The sequence below is a fragment of the Chinchilla lanigera genome, unplaced genomic scaffold (assembly GCF_000276665.1).
Source record: "Chinchilla lanigera isolate Chin_1 unplaced genomic scaffold, ChiLan1.0 scaffold00021, whole genome shotgun sequence".
Lineage (NCBI taxonomy): Eukaryota > Metazoa > Chordata > Mammalia > Rodentia > Chinchillidae > Chinchilla > Chinchilla lanigera.
In genome coordinates this window covers 18,109,855-18,131,422 of record NW_004955422.1, presented here as the reverse complement: position 1 = coordinate 18,131,422, position 21,568 = coordinate 18,109,855, and the positions used below count along the sequence as shown (strand labels likewise).

Genomic DNA, 21,568 nt, shown 5'->3' with positions numbered 1-21,568 from the left:
AATCAATCAATCAATAAAATAAAATAAAATAAAGCTTCACCTCTATAAAAAAAATTGCACTTAAAATTTTTTTTTCATGATGGAGATTGAACCCACCTAGTGCTCTACCATTGAGCTATACCTCTAGCTTTTACTTGAATTCTGACATTTTGTTTTCTGTGTTTATATTATCAATTTGATGTATAGTTAGGTTAATTTGTTACTGTGGTATTTATGTTTTTGTTTTGTTTTGTTTTTTTGTGAGGGAGGGTACTGGGACTTGAACCCAGGGCCATCACACTGAGCTACATCAATAACACTTTTCTTTATTTTTTATTTTGAGGCAGGGTCTAACCAAATTGCTACATTGCCCAGGCTGTGCTCAAACTTAGAATCTTCCTGCCTCAGCCTACAGGTGTGTGCCACCACTCCCAGTTCATTTGTTACTGTTTATATTCAATATCTGTTTGGGGTTTTTTTAATTTAATTTTTTTTTTTTTTGAGACAAGGTCTCGCTATGCAGTTCAGGTTATGAGGCCCAGGCTGGCCTCAAACTGGCAACAATCCTCATACCTCAGCATCCTGAATACTGGGATTACAGGCATATACCATCATGCCTGGCATATGATCTGTATTTTTTTTTAAATCTGTTTTAGCCAGGTATTGCATGGTTTTAATCCCAGCTATTTGGAAGGCTGTGTTCCTGTGGAACACAAAATATATACACAACATTTCAGTCCATAATCAGCTGGCTCCAAGGCAGGGTGGCACATGGCTGAGGGGCAACAGTTCAGGTGGTGGAAAACAGCAAAAGAAACAAAAGAAACACAAGTTCAAGGGCACCCTAGCATGCGTGGGCCCCTGGGTTCAACCCCTGGCATCAAACAAACATATTTTGATATAATGTCCCTAATATGTAAAACATGTGGTTCAAGAGTTGAACTGTATTTTAAAATACACTTAGAGACAGCTCATTTGCATGCTCTTCCCCTCATCCTTCTCTACCCCAACAGTAAACACTTACTCATTTCTAGTTTATACTAACTGTTATTTCTTTTTTCAGATATATACGCAACATGGTAGTATACAAAGGAAGTATACTACATATTTAATAATTTATCCTTAAAATCACTCCACCTCAGCTAATTGGAAACTTTCTTTTTTTTTTTTTCTCTATAGCTATACAGTGTTCCCCTGGGTGGATTATCTAGTCAGTCTCTTCTGGGCAGGTTGTTTCTAATATTGCTATTACAAATAATGTCATTGTAAGTATGCTTGTGTCTGTTGTTTTGTGCTTGTAAAAGTGAATCTTTGTGGTAAATTCCCAGAAGTGGGATTGTTGAGTCACAGGGTCAGTGCTCTACTGAGCCTTCCTACCACACACAGGTAGAGGACCCTTCCCTCTCAGTGACTGCTATACAAAGAGTGCAGATCTGCAAATCCAAGATAACCACAAAGCCAGTGAATTATGTGGTACAATAGCCTTTTATTCTTAGCGGAATTGTTTTCGTTATTTTTAATATTTGTTAGATACATCAGCTGGACATGGTAAGAATTGTTTCTGACTGATTGTTTTTTTGAGGTAGGGCCTTACTATATAGTTCAGGCTGGGCTCAAACTCATGGCAAGCTTGCCTGAGCCTCCCTGCCAAGATTATAGGTATGTGCCACCATGCCCGGCTCTTACTGATTGGTTACTGAATAGATGATACAGTTACATGGTGCAAAATTCACTACTCAATAAAAAATTTTCTTGTTCCTGATTTCTAAGCCACCAGGTTACTTTCTTCTCTTTTTTAAAAAAAAATCTATAATTAAGTTTCAGGACAATTTAGATATGCATAATGATCACATTCATTGTGGGGAATTTGTACCTGTACATGATATATCTTAGTTCCTCTTTTTTTTTTTTTTAAGTTAGCTTCTTCTCAAAGATAACTAATGGTATCACTTTCTTGGGTGCCTTTTCAGATGCACAATACAGTACTGTGTGCATAATCCCAGCAAATAACATACATTTGTATGCATGGCATGCATGTATGTGTGCACACTGCCAACGATCAAACCCAGAGGTCTCACATGGTAAACACGTGTTCTATCACTGAACTATGTCCCTGGACCTACACACACATATTTCCCCCAAATAGCATATTTACACTGTTTTGTAGATCTTTTTTTTCCAACTTAACTGTGTATTTTAGAAATCAGCTTACAATCTACACCAATACGTGAAGAACTTCCTGGAACATTTGCACAGTATTTTTTTGTTTTGTTTGTTTGTCTTGATTTTTTATGATAAAGTTTAGCTATGCAGTTCAGGCTGATTTTAAACTCACAGTGTAGCCCAGGCTGACCTCAAACTTTCTGCCTCAGGAAATACTCGGAATACAGGGATACATCACCATGCCTTGCTTGCCCAGAACTGTGTCTGTCTTGGTTACTTTTCTCTCATTGCTTAGACAAAATACCCAACACCCAAGATGAATGGAAGAAAAGGTTTATTTAACTCACAGTTTATGGAGATTTCAGTCCATAATCACCTGGCTCGAAGGCAGGGTGGCACATGGCTGAGGGGCAACAGTTCAGGTGGTGGAAAACAGCAAAAGAAGCAAAAGCAAAAAGGGAGGAGCATGAGAGAAGACTCTTCCTGTCCCTTATATTGTATGTAGGCTACTCACCCTAGGGTGGGTGTAGCACTGACACCATAAGCCCAGCACTGGACCATGAATCAATCACAAATTTTAGAAGCCCGCCCCCATGACTGCATGAGGCTTTAGCAGGGGGCATCTAGACACAAACCATAACATTCTGCCCCTGGCTTCCAAAAGACTCATGCACATTTCTTTACGCAAAAGACATTTAGTGCATCTCTAAGAGTTGCCAAAGTCCTAACAGTTTCAGCATTGCTGAAAATTTCAAGTTTCAGAGTCTCCGAGATGTAAGGCAAACTCTTAGCTGTGAGCCCCTACACAAATGAAAACACCTCTGACATTCAGTGGCACAAGATAGACATTTCTATTCCAAAAGGAACAAACGGGGGATACAAACATTAGGACCAAAGTAAGTTCAGAGTCAGCAGGACAAACATTAAGTCCTGTAGTTTCATATGAAACATCCAAAGCAATTTGTGTTAAGTTGTGTGCTCTAAAGGCCTTGTGTGGCTTCACCCCTACAGTTCTTCTGGTGGTTGTAGCTCCAGTGGCTTCTCTCATAGGCTTGCTTTGCTCTTTCCCTGAAACTTTCCTTAGATGATCCACGTTCCTGGCTTTTCCAAACTTCTAGAGTCTTCACTGCATCTTTGGCTTCTGTTTCACAGCTTCACACACTGCCCTCTCAGGGGCACACTGCCTGGCCTTCCAAGCCTTCTGAAATTGGGGTGGAAGCTGCCTTAACCCCATAACTCTTGCATTCTGCATGCACCTAAAACCAGCACCTCATGGATGCTGATAAGGTCTGCTGCCACCTGGAGCAGTAGCCAAACTTCCCTCTCACTTGACTGTAGGGGTCGAGTGCCTGGATTGCTGGACATTCTGAATCCAATTCTGAGGAACAAATTCTCAATGCTACTGCCATTCTGGAACCTGGTGTGGCTGCCATCACCATTCTGGAACATGGCGTGTCTGCCACTATTCTGGAACAGGGTGCTCTGCAGATTTCTCCTGAAAGTAAAGTCTTTCACTTTTGCAACTTTGAGGCTGCAAAGGGTGGGGTACTGCTCCTTCTTGTGATGCCCTCAGGCCATCTTTTCTATTCTCCTGTTCCTTCGCAGCATTCAAGATTTCCTCTGCTCTATCTTTGCAGTCCTCAAATTTACTGGAGCTTCTTTTCGGGCCAAACTCACAACCCATTTTAAGTCATCCTGCTGGGCTCTTTGCTTTTGATTCTCAAGATGAATCTGGCTAAAAGCACCCCCCACAATAGCCATGGCCCTACCCCAACATTAGACTGCCTTGAAATTTCTTCTGCCAGATTAATTAGTCCTCTGCCCTTAATCTCAGTCTCAGGCAAAATCTGTGGATACAAGCAAAGTGCAGACAAACTTTCTGCTAAACCATAATACATGTTGTCTGGAGCCAGCAGCCCATGCAGTCCTTCTCAGCAGAAACCTCCCAAGCCTGGACTTTACTGGCAGGATTTCTGTCAGCCTTCTGGTCTTCTGAGCTCTGACCAGAATCTCCCATATAGAACAGCCTGAGGCATTCCAGCTGTACTGTTTCAGGTGACATCGCGGAACCTTTCCAGGGGCTGGGGATTTAGCTCAGCGGCACAGCGCTTGCCTGGCAAGCTCAAAGTTATGAGTTCGATTCCCGGTACCAGAAAAAAAACCCAAAAAACCAAAAAAAAATATATATATATATATACTATGATCCGAACCTTTTCAAACTCTTCCCATAAGCCATTCCCAAAATTTCTTGAACCACATGGTCAGATATAGTCACGGCAATGGCCCCACTCCTAGTACCAAATTTTGCCTTGGTTACTTTTCTCTCATTGCTTAGACAAAATATCCAACACCAGAGATTAAAAGAGGAAAAGGTTTATTTAGTTAAGTTTGTGGAGGTTTCAGTCCATAATCAGCTGGCTCCAAGGCAGGGTGGCACATGACTGAGGGGCAGCAGTTCATGGCAGCAGAAAACAGCAACAAAAGCAAAAAGGGAGGAGCATGAGAGAAGACTTTTTCTGTCCCTTATATTGTATGTAGGCTGCCCACCCTCAGGTGGGTGTAGCATTCACATTCATAACCCAGCATTGGACCATGAATTAATCACAAACTGTAGAAGCCCATTCCCACGACTGCATGAGGCTTTGGGGAACATCTGGACATAAACCATAACAGTGTCCATTGGTTACTAAACCTTACTTTACCATTCCCTTATTGGTAGTCTTTTAGGCTGTTTATACTTTTTGCTATTACAAAGAGTACTATAACTGATAGCCTTACATGTTATTTTCCACATACAAATGTATCTGTAGGATGAACTACTAGATATGGATGGAAGGGGATGTGTGCATGTACTTGGATTTGTACAGGTTTATACTCCAATGTTGTGGGACTGTGATGAAATCCTGGCCAGAGTCCTTTGAGAGCACATATAGAAATGGGCTGGGCAGTCCTCTGAATGGTAGATGTGATGTTTGTCTACTCTGTGCCTCAGAGGACCTCAGACATGCACTCAATACAGTGGCCTGGTGAGGCTCAGGCTTTGAGACACGAAATGGAAAAGGGCCTGCTTCTGATTTTGTCAGCATGGATGCTTGCTTTGGTGAGAAGTCCTCAGGAAAAGATGACTTCATCTCTTCATCTTGCAACCTCTATAGAGAACTGACTCAGATAGAGCTCAGGTTTCACCAAGTTTAGGACTAACTGACCCTCACGACTTTCATATAAGGATTCTCACAGGCTAGACAGTACTAACAGGCCAAAAGGTAGGTATGAGTGAAGTCGGAAGAGGAAGATCAGTTCTGAGTGCCTGCTGTATAGCTGACCCTCTACTGGGGACTGAGGTTCTCAGCATTTACATCTGCCAGGTCCAGCACAAAGTGTTTGTTTGCTTTTTGTGGTGCTGGGATAGAACCCAAGGCCTTGTGTGATAATCAAGTGCTCTACCATTGAGCAACATCCCCAGCCTTACTGTATTCTATTTTAGGACTCAGGTAGATGAACTAGAGGTCTGCCTACACCAAAAACCAAGAATCATTTCAAGAATCCCAAACCAGGCAGGGTGGCTTACACCTATAATGCCAGCTACTTGGAATGCTAAGATAGGAGGATCACAAGTTCCAAGTGCCTGGGGAACTTAGCAAGACCCTTTTAAAAAGAAAAAAAAAAGAGCTAGGGGTGTTGCTCAGCGTGAAGGCCTTGGATTCAGTCCCAGGTATTGCCATTAAAAAGAAAAAAATCAGGCCAGGCATGGTGGCTCACGCCTGTAATCCCAGCACTTGGGAGCCTGAGGCAGGAGGATCGTTGTGAGTTCGAGAACAGCCTGGGCTACAAAGTGAGCTCAAGGCTAGCCTGAACTGCATAGCGAGACCCTGTCTCAAAAAGACAAAAAGAAAAAGAAAAAGAAAAAAATCTCCTAAATCCGTGATGCAGTATTGTTCCAAATCTACCTCAAGCTGGAACTGATGTTGCTTTCCTCAGTTTCTAGACCAATTCAAAAACTTCTTCCATTCCCTAGTTTACCTTAGTTTCTTTTTTTTTTTTCCTTTTAAATAATTCAAGTATTTTATGTACAGATGAAAACAACTGAGAGGTCAAAACATACAATGCATGTCACACACAAGCACTGGCATTGTCATTTTCTCATACTCATAAAATTTTAAAACATAAGAAGAAATCCACTTATTGAGAACCATCAGCCAGGCGTGGTGGCACATGTCTGTAATCCCAGCACTCAGGAGGCTGAGGCAGGAGGATTGTTGTGAGTTCGAGACCAGCCTGGGCTACAAAGTGAGCTCAAGTTCAGCCTGAACTGCATAGTGAGACCGTGTCTCAAAAAAAAAAAGAAAACCATCAACTGACCAAATATTTAAAATACCTTAGGAATATTATCCTTTAGTTAATAAACTCTTAACTTAGTGTTACTGTTGGTTCACCCTGATTTAGTTCATATACATCAAAATGTAGACTAGTCAGTGTTGTCTTGGAACAACTAATGTTTCAACTTTTTTGTAATCCTGTTATATGTATATGGTACAGAAATGAAAATACAAATTCCTGTCTAATATAGTCATGTTTTCAAATAGCTTAACTTTTTCATATACCATTTATTTATATTTATCACATAAGCATCACAGATTTTTTCCTATTAAAAAATACTATTTGTGATTTAACGTGACTTAAGACATTTCTTAAAAATAAACACTAGTGCCTTGTAAAGGATCTCAGATGGCAGAACCCTAAAATCAGCCTCATTCTTATATGTACCTAGTCTGTTCTCTTCAGGGAAGTGGTATGTCTTCAATGAATTCCCAACAAGGAAACTAAATTACCTTCTAAAGTTAACAAGAGTTTTGTACCTTACAGAACTATCAGTTCAATGTCCATTGGATATCTACTTGTCATACAAAGGAGTGTCAGGCCATACAGTGTTACAAAGAAGCAAGATAATGTTGCACAGTGAGATTAAAATTAACTTTTGATAAAAAGAAAGGAGTGAATACTTGTATAGAGGTAACATTTTACCAACCATAAAAATGCTCAACTTCTACAAAACCCACAGTGAAAAGACAGTCTGGTGTTTATCTTAGTTTCTTGGTTAAGTTAGCTCCTTAAACCTTCAAGCTGTCTGTGAGTTTGTCTGAGCATGGATAAATGCTGCCGCATCTGAGTCCGTAAAGAAGGGACTAGTATAGCCCACATAGACAGATGTGGCCCTGCTGGTTACCATGACAGCCAGAGATCCCAGAAAGAACCACAAAACCAGGAAGACAGAAGAAAGGGGACCTAGGGGTATGGAAGTAAGGCCGGCCATCCCATCCCTTTTACGTTCCTCCTAAGGGTATCTGCCTAGATAGCTCTACAGCCTCTTGCTTCAATGGCCAAATCGAAAGTCCTCTGTCACCCTCTGTGGCACTGCTCCACCTTGGTTCTCCTGCCACTGTGACCCCTCTCCCTTCTGCTTGAATGGATCTTTTTTCACCTTCTTCCAGAGAGAATTTTTCCCAAGCACCTTCCTGTCTCTTGTTACTGTCTCATGCTGGGCTCACAGATCACTTCTGTGCAGGTGATTCCCTGCTGCCCCTGGGATGCCACTCTCTCTGCTGAACTTGAGCTGTTTGTATTGCACTCCAGATGTTTTCATTTGGGTATCCTGTCATCGTCTCAAACTAAGCATGTGTAAAATTGAGCCTGACTCCCCCTCCCAGTTTCTGTTTTGTCTGCCCATGCACAGCATCAGCATTCTCTAACCCATCCAGGCTCAAAATCAGTCAGATTTGATGCTCCCCCACCCTTTCCTTCCCAGACACAAGTCATGACAGCTTGCTTTTCACCATCTCTTACTATTCCTTAACCTTCTCATTGTATCTGCTAAGCCAGGGTCTCAGCACCCCATGTTTTAGATATTTAATAGCTTCTCATATCTTCCTGCCCGCAGCTTTTACTCGCCTCCCCGCTCCCCCTCCCCCCGTCTCTCTTTCATGCTTGCCCAGATAGATTTTCCAGGATGATTTCTTTTATCTTGTCTCTCTTGCCCCAAAATATTCTCATCACCATAGATACTGATCTAAGCTCCTTGGGCTCAGGCTCAAGAGCCTCTTTTTGGCCTCAACCAGCCTCATTGGCATTATGTAATCCCAACTACTCAGGAGACTGAGGCAGAAGGATCTCAAATTGGAGATCAGCTGGGCAAAATGGGCAAGGTCCTGTCTCAAGAAGAAAAAAAAAAAAGAAAGGAAGGCCGGGCATGGTGGGATTTACCTGTAATCGCAGCACTCAGCAGGCTGAGGCAGGAGGATTGCTGTGTATGTGAGGCTAGCCTGGGCTACAAAATGAGTTCAAGGCCAGCCTGAACTGCAAAATGAAACTCCGTCTCAAAAAGACAAAAAAAAAAAAAAAAAAGGAGGGGTTGGGTATGTAGCTCAACAGTAGAGCACCCTTGTTCACTCCCTAGTACTACTCATCCAAACCCACAAAAGAGCACAGGCTCTGGAGCCAGACTCTAGGATCAAACCCCACATGTTGTGTGACTGTGCTACATGTAATTTCTTTGTGCCTGAAATCCATTCCTTTCCTCTTTCCTTCCATCCCTCGCTCTTTTTTTTTTTTTGACACAGGGTTTCCCTATTTAGTTCAGGCTGGCCTTGAACTCACTATAAAGCCCAGGCTAGCCTTAAACTCCTGCTGATCCTCATGCCTCTAGCTCCTAGTTGCTGGGATTGCAGGTGTGCACCACCACACCACCACACCCAGATCTTTCTCTTTAAAATCATTGGGAAGCTGGGCGTGGTAGTGCACACCTGTAATCCCAGCACTCAGGAGGCTGAGGCAGGAGGGTCGTTGGGAGTTCAAGGCCAGCCCGAACTGCATAGCGAGACCCTGTCTCAAAAAGACAAAACAAAACAAAACAAAAACATCATTGGGAAAGTAATGTTGCATGCCTCTCTGTGATCCCAGAGCTCAGGAGGGTGAGGCAGCATGAATTCAAGGCCAGCCTGAGCTATGTAGCAAGACCCTGTCACAAAAAGACCCTGCTTCTGGGCTGAGTGTGAGACTAAAATGCACATAGACCAGTGCTGAACACATATAAATGCTCAGGCGCCAGCTTTTATGGCACTGGTCCTCCTAAAGAGCATGTTGTGCACAGCATACCTTACCCTGGCCACCCATGCCAACTGTTCAGGCCAGTCTTCCATCTGGAATGCCATTTACTGTCTGCCCACTCTTAGCCCTTGCCGCTGTGTACTTCCATTTCCTTTTTGGTAAACTCACTATAAGTATTTCTGCAGTGCTGCTCAGAATGAGCTAGGCTGTGACAGGTGTGTCATGGGGCAGATGAAGCCAGCCATAGGCCCCACATACACATCTAATTTTATCTGTTTTTATGTTAAAGCACCTACTCCAGACATAACACGGAGTGGAATGTAAAACTGGCAGATTTTAAAAATAAAACAGAAAGCTATAAGAATGTTCAGTGTGTCAAGTCTGCAACCTTTGTGCCGTGGGAAGGTCCAGGAAGCAGGGATCCCACTGAGTTCAGGACTAGGTGCAGATCAACTGAGGCAGGGCTAGCACCAGTGAGACAGTGTGAGATACTCATCCTTTCCGCAGTGCTGCAGTGCGTGAGGGAGGTCCCTGTGGCCCAGCCCATTCTTCCCTTCCCGAGCCCTCACAGCCCGGCTCTTTGGCGCTCCTAGATTGCCTGGGGCAGCACTTGTATTACAAGGGTTTTTAACTCTCCCCATATGTAAGCCTTATCTCAGCAACTCCATCCTAAGCATCTGGAGCACAGGTGTGGGGTGGCTGGGCGGGAAGACAGCTTGGCAGTGAATTCCCGCCCTGGTGTTTACTGATTGAACCAGGCACTTTTCCTCTCAGCCTCAGTTTCCTTATCTGTAAAACACAGCTAATGCTTCCCTGATGACACTGTTCTGAGAACTTGAGTAAATAACATGCCCTCATGTTCAGCGCAGCAGATGGCATGGAGAGCCACTTGGGGCCAAGCTCTGGGTAAACATCTGCTTCTCAAACATTCCCATCCCCCAAAACGTCCCCCTCCCTGCACCTACCCTGCCTGCTCTGCCTCCTTCCTGTCACAGTGGATGTACCTACAGCAGGCATCCTCCACTGTGTCCTAGTTCCTGGTCTTCCTGACCGTAACGCCTGTGCCTGCTGCCTTGTGTTCTGCAGCATTATGCCCCCTTCCAGTTGGACACTCTCTTCATTGTATGACTAGGCTGCGGTATCCCTCCATCTAAACTAAAAGACACTGGGGCTGGGGATTTAATTTAGCTCAGCGGCACAGCGCCTGCCTGGCAAGTGCGAGGTCGTGAGTTTGATTTCCAGTACCAGAAAAAATAAATAAATAAAATAGAAGACACAACAAAACCTCCCTTAACCCCACACCTTTCTAGTTACCACTCCAGTTCTCTGCGCCTTGTACAGTAAAAAGTCCCTGAACGAGTTGGCATATGCCATTTCTGCTTCCACTGCCAGTCCAGTGGTCTGTTACCCCATCACTACACCAGACTGCTCTTTTTTCTTTCTCTTTTTTTTTTTTTTTCCGGTACCAGGAATCGAACTCACAACCTTGCACTTGCCAGGCAGGCACTGTACCACTGAGCTAAATCCCCAGCCCCAGTAGACTGTTCCTATCAAGGCCTCCCGTGATCTTTGCTTGACTAAATCCAGCAAACTGTTCTCAAACTGGCACTTTACCAACCTCTTTGGGAACATCTGAGACCTGAAACCCTCTTCCCAGGCCTGCCAGCCCCTCTACCCCCCTGATCTTTCTCTAGCCTCATCAGCTGCTCCCATCTCCTTTGTTTCATGCCTTCTCCTGGCCTGAGCATAGGAGGCCTTGGGCTGTCCTTAGAGCACTTCTTGTTTCTACATTCACTCAAGTAATCTCCTGCACTCTCATGGCTTTAACAGCCATCTAAAAGATCCCAAGGTTAGATCTCCAATCTAGGCCTCTGCAGAATGCTACACTTACATGTCTTCTATTGAAGGCCCATCCCCAAGGGGGCACGTCACAGACACTTCAAATCTTGCAAGTCCAAAACTGAACTCTTGATCTCCACCCTGACCTCCCCTTCCTACAGTCTTTCTACCTTCCTCATAAAAATTGTCCTTCCTATTGCTCAAGCCAAAACCTGTGGAATTATCCTTGGTTCCTGTCTCTTAAATCTCACAATTGAGATAAGCAAGCTCTTGTCAGGCAGTCCTCCCTTCAAAATACAGCTGGCCACTTCTCACCAGCTATATCTCCCTACTCCAGTGCCTATCACTGTCATCTCTCACCAGGCTGATTCCAACAGTCTCCTGAGCTGCTTGGCTACCTGTCTTCCCCCAAATCCACAGTTTCTTTGCCCACAGCTGCAGTCATGTTTTCACAACATGAGTTCAATGATGTCATTGTTTAAAGTGCTCCAGTGTCTTCCCCTGTCACTCAGAACAAAATCCCTATTTCTTATCATGGCCTACAAGACACTATGAAATAGCCTACTACCTGTGTAGTCTCGCAGTGGTCCACACCTTGCTCCCTCGGCCTGGCTGTACTGGCGTCTATGCTATTGTGTAAACAGGATGGAAATGCTCCTGCAATGAAGGTTTTTTGCTTGTTCTTTCTGTCGGGAACACACAAGTGTAAACTGTGTCCCTTACTTTAGGTCTCTGCTCAAATGCCCACTTTAGCAGAGTGCCCAACCCTCTTAAAATAGCACCCTGGCATTCTCTGGCCCCCTGTGGCATCTAGCTCTAATTTTCCTCTCCATTGACCACCACCTGACATATTTACCTTCCATGTTTGTTTCGTCTATCCCCTCACCATCAGTAATATCCCACGGGAACCTCTGGTACCTGGCAGGTAGCATATGCTGGGCTGGGGCATGGTGTCAACTGGAAGAGCCTGATAATGTGTGGCTTCTTCTGTCTGCACTACCACTTACCTGCTATGTGAATAGCAGGTTGGATAACTCTGCTTAACCTCTCTGAGCTTTAATTTCCCTTTCTGTAAAATCCACAAAAAGTTTTTTTTTTTAATTTTGTCTTTTTGAGACAGGGTCTTGCTATGCAGTTCAGGCTGGCCTTGAGCTTACTTTGTAGTCCAAGCTGGTCTCGAAATTGCAATGATTCTCCTGCCTCAGCCTCCCGAGTGCTGGGATTACAGGCATGAACCACCATGCCTGCCGCTCAAAAGATTTTTAAAGAGGATTAGAGAAGATATTTAAAGTACCTGCTCAGTGGGATGGGGGCTAACAAGGCACTCAGCCCCTCTCTAGGCTGTTTGCAAGGAATAAATGTATAGGGCTGTGTCCATCCAGCCTGGGATGGATGGCTGAAACAGCACAGGAAAGTAATCCCATGCAGCTGGGTGTGGTGGAGCACCCCTGTAATCTCAGCACTCAGGAGGCTGAGGCAGCAGGATTGTGGGAGTTCAAGGTCAGTTCTACATAGTGAGTTCGAGCCCAGCCTGGACTACATAGCAAAAAGAAAAAAAAAAAAAAAGAAGAGAAAGTAATGCCACAAAAAGCGTGACTGAGTCCATTTTCCATGTTGTGCCTGACACACAGTCCCCTAAGTGTTGTTCCTCCCAACAGCCATTTCCCTTCCAAAGGCCCTCCCTGCCTTGCTTTGGATGAAGGTACCCCGATAGGGGAAGCAGAGGTGCTTTCTGGGCATGCATAGGTCTGTCTGGACCTTATGAGCCATGGCCCCATGGATTCTTCTCTGCCACAGCATCCGTGTTTGTGAGGTGGACAACACTGGCCAAGCTAGGTGGCCAGCAGGTCCTGTAGGTTTTTACCTCCTCTTTGGTAAGTGAAGGTGCCTACAGTGGTTTTCCTGTGTGCCACCAGGGGGCACTAGAGATTACTCAACTCTGGGGCGAACTCTGGGTCTGTTAGGGCTGGAAAAGAGGGATATTGCTGGCTGTCCTGCCTGCTAACTTGGTGGGGACTGCTAGCCAAAGCAGGGCCACATCAAGGGAATGGAGGTCAGGATTCCAGACTGAATGTTCTTTATTGTAAGCAGTAGTGAACCTCTTGCCCTGTGAACTCAGCCAGTCCTGCCCTCAGATTGCCAGTCTTTGGTAGGAAGTGCATCTTTGCCTCCTGATTCATCTGGCTCTGCACAAGGCTTTGCTGCTTTGCCACACCATGGGTCACAGCCAGGTCCTCATTCCCAGTGACCAGTGTCCATCTTGGAGGTGCACAGGCCTCAGAGGGGGCTGCAGGAGTCTTCTGGTTAGATGGAGGGGCTGAGACCTCCAGACTCAGCTACCAAACATTCTTCCATAGCAGAACTCAGCTGAGCAGCAGCAACTGGTTCTTCTTTCCTGAAGTTCTCAATGTCCAGCAGAAGTGTCAAGGGCAGGATGGCCTAGGTGGTACCTCAAAGGGGATAGAGATGCCAGAGGCTTTGGAAAATGAGGTGGGAGGGAGGGAACACCAAAGAGTCAGGTAAGTCCCTCGATGGCACTTACTACAGGCAAGGTTCTTAGTTTGGCAAACCCCTCAGTACTAAATAGATTGTCCCTTGGGCCCTAGATGCATCCTTCACCCACCAGTAGGTCAGAGGTAAGAGTTAATATGCCCTCCTGAGCCAGGCATCTTGGAAACCTTTTTGCTGCTCAGCAAGGACCCCCACACCTGTGTCCATTTTCCCCTCAGGCCAGGGAAGCCCCCACCCAGGCCAGCAGGGTGGCAGTGCCTAGAGAAGCCCCTGCCTTCCCTGAAAGCCATCCAAGCCTGTCCTGACCTGTATTGGAAGCGAGGGTCTCCGGGGTGGCTCTTCAGCACCTGACACACCTCTGGGGGCGGCTCTAAGCCCATCTGCTCTGCTCTGTGCCAGCGCTGTAGCCGTGTGATCCCTGCAAGGGTGGGAAGAAAACTCAGAGGCCTCGTGGAAGGTTGAGAAGAGTCCAGGCTAGAGAGATGGGGGGTCCTCGAGGGCCTCCACAGCCCCCAAAGTCAGGAGCAGTGCCTGAGTCAGACAGATACTGGGTCACTGTCCAGGTGTGTGGGTGAAAGATTGGCTCAGGGATGCGCTTGGTGGGCGGGATGAATTCTCACCTGTGCAGGGCCCATACTCCCAGGCCAGGTCAAACTGACGCAGCAGCTCCAGTTCTGCTTCCTCCTCGCTGGGGGGCTGGGGCTCTTCCCCTGTAATGACACGCTGCTCCTCAGGCTTGCCCAGGCCTTCGCCCTGTCCCTGGCCTCAGTTGTGCCACTACTTCTGGCTCTCTCCCCACCCTTTGCCTCTGTCATCCCGCTGCTGGACCTTAGACCCTGGGTCGGAAGTAGAGTACCTGCTCCCTTCCCCTTCCATCTGGCCCCCACCCACTACGTGGTCCCTGCGTTTCCAGTCCTTCTGCCACCCTCTACGCTTCAGAGACCTAGTTCTGGTGCCAGCTCCCCCTTGCTGTGCCCAGCGGGCCCCTCCCTCCTCTTCACAACGGGGTAGGAGTCAGTGATGAGCCGCTTCCGGCCCATGGCGGCCACCCAGGCAGGCGGAGGCGACTGCGGGGAAGAAACGGGCCGGCGGGCGTGCGAGAGACAGCTGCTGAGACACAGAGAGAGATGGGGCCAGAGAGAGAGATGGGCCAGCGACGGGCAGACAAGATGACCCAGACAAGCAAAAGAGAGGAAGTCTCCAGGTTCCAGAGAATGACGCTTGTCCCCCGCCCCCACAAGCACGCAAACATCAAGACCTAAGCCAATGACAGGCCACTTCTCTGGGGCGGGGCCCTGACTCTAGCCAATGGAAGGGGCCACAGGGTGAGGGGCGGGGCAGCTGCCGCAGCTGTGTTCTGGGGAAGGCGGGGTTGGGGGAAACCTGTCAAGATGCCCCAGACTTCACCACCTCCTCTTACCCCCCATTGGTCTACATGGGTCCCCAGGGACTTGCAGAACGTTATCCTCAGGCTCTCACTTCCCGTTTTTCCTTGCTAGGCAAATGTTCTTTTCAACCTCACTAATCCCCGTGGCCGGTTTGTAACTCCCCTGAGCCCGGCTGGAACCTTCCACTCTGACCCTTTGGCTGCAGAGTGCTGTGGGGGCAGATCTGGAGGTCCGAAGAGAGATTGGTCTAATCCAGCCCCCTTCCCTGCTCTCACCCCACCCTCACCGGCTGCAGGAGACCTGGCTGGAGAAGCCTATGCTTTCTGAAAGCTCCTTTCTCACACTCTGCGCCCAGAGACACTGCCCACTCCTAGTCCAGTCAGGCCATTGCCTTGTCGGCCCTCCCACAGCCTGCCCCTGCCCGCCAGGACTAGTTAGGAAGATTCCATACCAAGCAGGAGGCCAAAGGAGGGGCAGGCTTCCATCGCAATGTGATTGGGTCCCTAGTTCTTCACTGACCTTACCTCCCTTGTGCGTATGAGCATAAAAGAGTATCAATAAGCTTAACCCTCGTAGTGCTCTTACCATGTGCCAAGTACTGCTCTAAGCTTTTTCACACATACTAGCTCAAAATAGATACCAAAAAGTTTTTTGAAAGTAGGAAGGATAGACTGATCCCCCATTGAACCACAAACCGTCCTTGTTCCCTAAGCTCACAGTTTGCAGGAAGAGGGGTTGTAATTCCTAACAGAAAAGAGAGAGAGGGTGGGTCAGAGCTCCGTGGAGCCACAAGATGATTAGCATCAAAGGCCTTTTGGAAGAGGTGGGCTGCTATAAACAATGTGTCTCAATTCTCCACCCATGACCTTTGTCTCTTGGGCTCTTGTCATCGCTGACTCACCCCTACTCTCACCTCCCCCTCACCAACTTCCTGGCAGCAGGCGAAAGTGCTGGCCAGTGGGAGTCTGGGAACCAGTGCTGGGACCAGCCCAGCACTAATCACCCTCTAGAAATCCCATCCGGTTCTTCCCTCCAGGGTACAAGGGCCAATGCCTGCTCAAAGGCCTTTGCCTTCCTGCTTCTCTGCAGGGCTGGGGCCTGGGAATAGAGGAGGGTGCTCTGGAGAGGAGACCACCAGAAGGGAAGAGCAGCTGTGTCTTGGGGGCTCTTTTCCTGTCCAGCTCTCCCCACCAGCTTCCTCGAGGAGGGAAGGTTGAGGAGGGAGAAGCTATGGATGCATAACAGAGAGCTGGAGGGCCCCTCCCTTCGTTGTTGTTTTGGCTCTGCCAGATCTAACCCCCTTTCTGCCTCTTAGGGTAAGCAGGACCCACATCCAGGCAGAAAGGTCCCTGCTGAGTTGGGCAGCACAGTAGGGAGGCCCCCTCCACCAGTCTGGGCAGGTATAGGGTCTAGTCAGGCACTGAGCGCTGGGTGGAGGCCCGACACCCAACCCAGGCTTCCCTGGAGAGCCTCTGTGAGGGGCTCTTGGGCTGTTCCCACAAGTGTGTGGCACCTACCACCTGAGTTCATTGAGCCCTGAGGGAATAGGGAGCCGTGGGTGGGGCAGACCCCTCCTCATTCCTAGTTCCTCCCACCCCTGAAAGCTGATAGCCGTGGGGCCTGCCACCGCCCAGGGAGCGTGAAATGGGGTGTGCCGCTGGGCAGCCACAGCAGCTCCCACTGCTGCCCAGGCCTATTCGTTTCTCTCCCATGGCAGCCACCGGCACCCTGACCTGCTCTGTGGATGCCTCCCTGACCAGCCTCTGTTCCTGCCTGCTTCCCCCAGCTCTGCCCCGCTCAGATCGGGCTAACCTCTCCCACTCAGCCTGGAAGATGTCTCCTGTGGACTTCATCTCCTTACCCTAGGCCCCAGAAAGAGAGCCAGGGTGGTAAACACAAGTGTAGGACCTCTAGGACTGGCCTTGTGGCCTGGGGTTAAAAGAACATTCCCCAGCCAGCGTGCCCTCCTCTCCAAGTAAGATGGCAGTAGGACTGAGCCCCAGTGGAACAGTTGGCATACAGGGAATTTGGAACCATCCCTGACCTGGTGGGATGCTTCCTCACTCAGCATCTGGGTCCCTCAGGTGTCCCAGCAATTGGACTGGCCTCAGCCTGTCCCACCTCAGGTCTTTTCCTCCTTTACTCTCCAACCCCTCCCCCCCTACGCCCTTCCTGTCTAGAACCCTTTCCTGTTTAGGTAGCTTCCTGGGCCTACCCCCTAAATTGCTGTCCTGGCCTGTCACAGTTCAGACCTTGGGCTGGAGGCCAGGGCCAGGCTCTGAGTAGGGAGCTAAGTTCTGTCCTTTGGGGAGTGCCCAGAGGCTCAGGCATAGGTTCTTTGTGTCAGCCCTGATACCACAGACTGGTGAAGGGATCCTCAAGAGTGACCTTTGCATGTTGGGAACAGCTAATGTTCTTGCTTCAAGGCCAAGGTGAAAGTCTCGAGGAGCCCAGGAATGGAAAGAACCGGAAAAGAAATTCAGTGCCTTCCTGGGGCCTGAGGCCCACTGCTGACTGCCCTAGGGGAAGGGGAATTAGCCCTGGCTTAATGCAGGTTTAGCTCAGGTGATGTTGCAGGATGGGGGTGGGGTAGCACTTGTGCAAGCCCAAAGGGCCTTTTCCTTGCCCGCAGCTCATCTTGGGATTTGTGAGGAGAGCCAGGTAGAGGAGAGCCAGCTGGGAAAGTGGGGGCAGGTGAAGGGAGGGGAGTAGCTGCCTGGGGCCCAGCCGGCTGTGGGGCATATTCAGTCCTGCTCTCCTTTCCCCAGCATCCCCCTTCCTCAGTCCCTCAGATGCTGCCACCCACCTTGAGCTGGAAATCAGGCTAGCTCAGGGGGTTCTGGGCTGCCAGATGAACACTCTCAGGCCCAAACTACACACACCCTGGGCCCACTCCTTACCCTGTGGACAGGAGCTCCTTTGGGTCCCTCACAATCGAGCCAATAACCCCTTTTTCCTTATCCAGGTTCTCAGGCTTAGTGGGTTTAAAGGGCAGAAGCTCGGGGAAGGGAAAGGCTCCCCTTGGTCGCTTGTATCTCTTCTTCTCTGCCCCTACCACTTTCCACACCTTTTCTGGTCCCCTCTCCTTTTACCTAGGCCATCCTGGATAAATTCTGGGAAAATTTGAAAAGGGGGCCTACAGGCCATTCCTCACCGTGGCCACCAGGTGTCAGACTTTGTCTAGCTGGAAAGATGGTCACAGCTAACAAACCCCTCCCCCCATCAGGCAGGCCTTGGAGGTCAGGACAAATTGGGAAGGGGCATAGAGGTGATCCCTGAACTAGTGAGGTGCCAGAACTAGGTCAAGGAACCTGGAGGCTGAGAGTCTGAAGGGACTGGGACTCCAACTTGAGAGTGTTCTCACAGGCCCCACCACCCACTGACAAGAGCTTTGTCTCCTGCCAGGAAATTGGGGTACCAGGCTGAGTCAGGGAGCTCAAGAATTGAACGGACAAAGGCAGCAACAGTTGTGGCTCCAGAGAAGAAGGGGGAGCTGAAAGGAAGCCGCCCATCAGAGCACCCAGCCAGGCCTGAATCACTGCCCTTGCACTCTGGGCTGAAGGGAACAGAGGTCTCCATCTGCTTTCCGGCCGTTCTCGAGACCAGCGCTGGGCTGTGGTGAAATGTGATGAGTGGTGGTGAGTGCCTGAACGCCCCCGCTCACATCCTAAGTCCTGGATGTTGGGTCAGTCTTTGCATCAAGGTCTGATGGTTGCCACCTCCCATGGGAGCCTCCCCTGTACCCACCGCTACCCTCCAGGCAGCAGCCACCTCTCCCAACTCACAGTTCTCCCTCTTGTGTGTGTTTTCTCAAACTCAGGTGTACTTCCAAACACCAAAATGACAAAGAAGTTTGTAATCTACATTCTCTAGAGATGACAGGAAGGAGGGCCTTCTCTCCCTCCCTCCTCCTCTCTAGCCTTGCGAGGTACATAGGAGTTCTACAAATAATGCCCCCAACACACTACAGAACTCTAGGTAGTGTTGATTAATATATTGGCCTCTGGATGCATAAGACTCCTGGCTGTTAAGGTCATATTTAAGGGCTAAAACCTAGATAGCCAGAGAGAACTCATCATATTTATTTGATTTTATTTGATTTTGTCTTTTTTGAGACAGGGTCTCGCTATGCAGTTCAGGCTGGCCGTGAGCTTACTTTGTAGCCCAGACTGGCTCAAACTCACAATAATCTTTCTGCCTCAGCCTCACGAGAATTGGAATTACAGGCCTGTGCCACCAAGCCCAGCAAAGAACTCATCATATTTCTTGAGAGAGCTGTACTTAGAGAACCAATGACAAGCGCACCAAAAACACTAATAATCTATCATTTAGCAAGGGCTACCTGTCCAGTGGTGCCAGAAATTTTACAAATACCCTGTGGGACACAGTACCAAAACTCAAAGGAGGGACCCATACCCCGTCAATGTAATTAAGAGTATTTTGGGGGAGAAAAAAACAAACAAAAAGGGGCTGGGGATTTAGCTCAGTGGCACAGCACCTGCCTGGCAAGCGCAAGGTCGTCAGTTTGATTTCTGCAAACAAACAAAAACTAAGAACAAAGAGCTATTTGGAGAAGAGTTCAAGAATTCAAGCTCTAGCTGGGCACACTGCTGTGCTCCTATGATCCCAGGGAGGCTGGGAGGCTGAGGCAAGAGGATCAAAAAATCAAGGCCAGTATGGACAATTTAGCAAGATTGTTTCAAAACAAAAAGATCAACCAGGCACGGTGGCAAATGCCTATAATCCTAGCACTCAGCACTTGGGAGGCTGAGGTGGGAGGATCACTGTGAGTTCCAGGCCACTAGGCTATATAAGTGAGTTCAAGGCCAGCCTGCACTACTGCACTACATAGTGAGACCCTGCCTCAAAAACAACAGCAACAACAAAAAGACTGGTCTGCTGACGTCCCCTGGTTTTCCCTTGTGGCTGCTCAGCAAGCCTTTGCTTCTTCTCTGGTTGTCTCCTTAGTCAACTGCCCACAGCTCTCCAGTCTTCTCCAGCCACCACCTCCTCACTCCACAATAACATGTTTAGCTCTCTTCTCTTTGAAAATAACTACCACAAAACAAACAAAATACCTTCCTCCATCCTTTCCCTTTACCACCAAACTCAGAGGGAATGTATTTCCTCCTACTTTCTTTCACACCATAGCCTTCTTTGTCCCATAGTTTGGTGTCTACATCTCATCTACTTGCAAGGTTGCCTGTGATTTCCTAACCCCAAAGCCAGTAGATTTATATCCACAGTCCTCTGTCAGTTCCCCAGGGGCATCTGAGACTTGTTGATCAACTGCCTCCTTCAAACTCTTCTCTCAACTTCTAAAACACTCTTGTTTTGAACACTCATAAAATCAGTTTAAATCAGATTAACAAGGACATTACTATATGATATCGTGCTAAAATGCTGTTAGGATGCAAAGATGAACAATCCTGGATCCTGCCCTGAAGACACTATCTACATGAAAAGGAGGCAAGCAGGCTTAACCAACCTCCATCCTGCCTTGTTTCCACCTGTCCAGATTCTGCCCATCCTCCCAGGCTGACGTTAAATACCACCTGGAGCATTTATGCAAAAGGTGACGACTGAGCACTTGCTGCATGCCAGGGAGTAGAAATACAGTAATGAAACAAACAAACAAAAAAAAGAATCTCGAGGCTGGGGATTTAGCTCAGCGGCACAGCGCCTGCCTGGCAAGCGCGAGGTCCTGAGTTCAATTCCTGGTACCAGAAAAAACAAAAAAAAAGATACAGTGATGGCCCTGGACACCACTTCCTCCTCTAGGGCTCCCAGCCTAGAGCCTTCCTTCACTCCACTACATGCTTTGCCTTGTACTCTAGCATTTGGAGGAGGTGTTTTGTTTTGTTTTGTTTTGTAGATAGGGGCTTGCAGTGTAGTTCATACTGACCTTGAACATATTATATAGACCAGGCTGGCCTCCAACTTTTAGTGATCCTCCTGCCTCAACCTCCAAATGCTGGGATTCTGGGCATAGAGTACCACAACTGGCCACCAGTACTAAGACTAAACTCGGGGCCTCGTGGAGGCTAGGTAAGCACTGCCCCTTTTTTTTGAGACCAGATCTCACCAAGTTCCCCCGGCTGGTGTTCAATTCTTAATCCTTCTGCCTCAGCCTCCAGAGTAGTTGGGATTATAGGCATGTGCCACCATGGCCAGCTCCTATTCCCTTTTCTAGATTATTTTGTTCCACACACTAATGGAACTTTGTTTTTTTATTTTGGGGGTAGGGTTGAGATAAGGTCTCACTGTATAGTTCAGGCTGGTCTTAAACCCACTATGTAGGCTAGGTTGGCCTCAAACTCATGGCAATCCTGCCTCAGCCTCCTGAGTGCTGGGATTATAGGGGTGTACCACCATGCCCACTTTGGAATACCTTTATTTTATTTTATTTTATTTTATTTTATTTTATTTTATTTGTGGTGCCGGTGATTGAACTCAGGGCCTTGTACATGCAAGGCAAGAACTCTACACTGAGCCACATGCCCACCTCTGGAGCACCTTTAAACAGGAGCCTGAGCTAGATACTGGGATAGAGAGAAAAGGAAGAGTCAAAGTCTGTCTTCAAGAAC

At 47.8% G+C, this 21,568-nt stretch overlaps 2 protein-coding genes across 8 annotated transcripts in view; one reads left to right on the top strand and one right to left on the bottom strand.

Annotated features, from left to right (window-relative positions):
- The window catches only part of Rad9a (RAD9 checkpoint clamp component A), a 66,489-nt gene that overhangs the window by 14,700 nt on the left and 30,221 nt on the right, over positions 1-21,568 (top strand). For 3 of the 6 annotated variants that reach the window (XM_005384343.2, XM_013513943.1, XM_005384341.2), the window contains exon 2: positions 18,387-18,619. The exons of the other annotated variants lie outside the window; for them this stretch is intronic. In XM_005384343.2, coding sequence (XP_005384400.1) covers positions 18,610-18,619 — 10 coding nt within the window. In that variant the 5' untranslated portion in view covers positions 18,387-18,609. The remainder of the gene's footprint in view (positions 1-18,386; positions 18,620-21,568) is intronic. 6 annotated transcript variants of the gene reach the window in all.
- Positions 13,143-14,819, bottom strand: Pold4 (polymerase (DNA-directed), delta 4, accessory subunit). Of its 2 annotated transcripts, none has more exons than XM_005384335.2 (4): positions 14,537-14,819; positions 14,214-14,303; positions 13,900-14,011; positions 13,143-13,532 (listed from the first exon to the last, which is right to left on the bottom strand). In XM_005384335.2, exons 1-4 carry the CDS (start codon positions 14,631-14,633, stop codon positions 13,487-13,489), a joined length of 345 nt encoding a protein of 114 aa, XP_005384392.1. In that variant the 5' UTR covers positions 14,634-14,819; the 3' UTR covers positions 13,143-13,486. The 2 variants fall into 2 exon arrangements, with proteins under 2 accessions (XP_005384392.1, XP_005384393.1); XM_005384336.2 differs by having other exon boundaries at positions 13,143-13,558; positions 14,537-14,813.

Coding starts and splice junctions, on each gene's coding strand:
- Pold4 (XM_005384335.2), bottom strand. CDS start 14,633: ATGGGCCGGAAGCGGCTCATCACTGACTCCTACCCCGTTGTGAAGAGG. Junction 14,012..14,213: donor GGAGTATGGGCCCTGCACAG/GTGAGAATTCAT, acceptor CCACCCTTGCAG/GGATCACACGGCTACAGCGC. Junction 13,533..13,899: donor GACCCTCGCTTCCAATACAG/GTCAGGACAGGC, acceptor ATCCCCTTTGAG/GTACCACCTAGGCCATCCTG.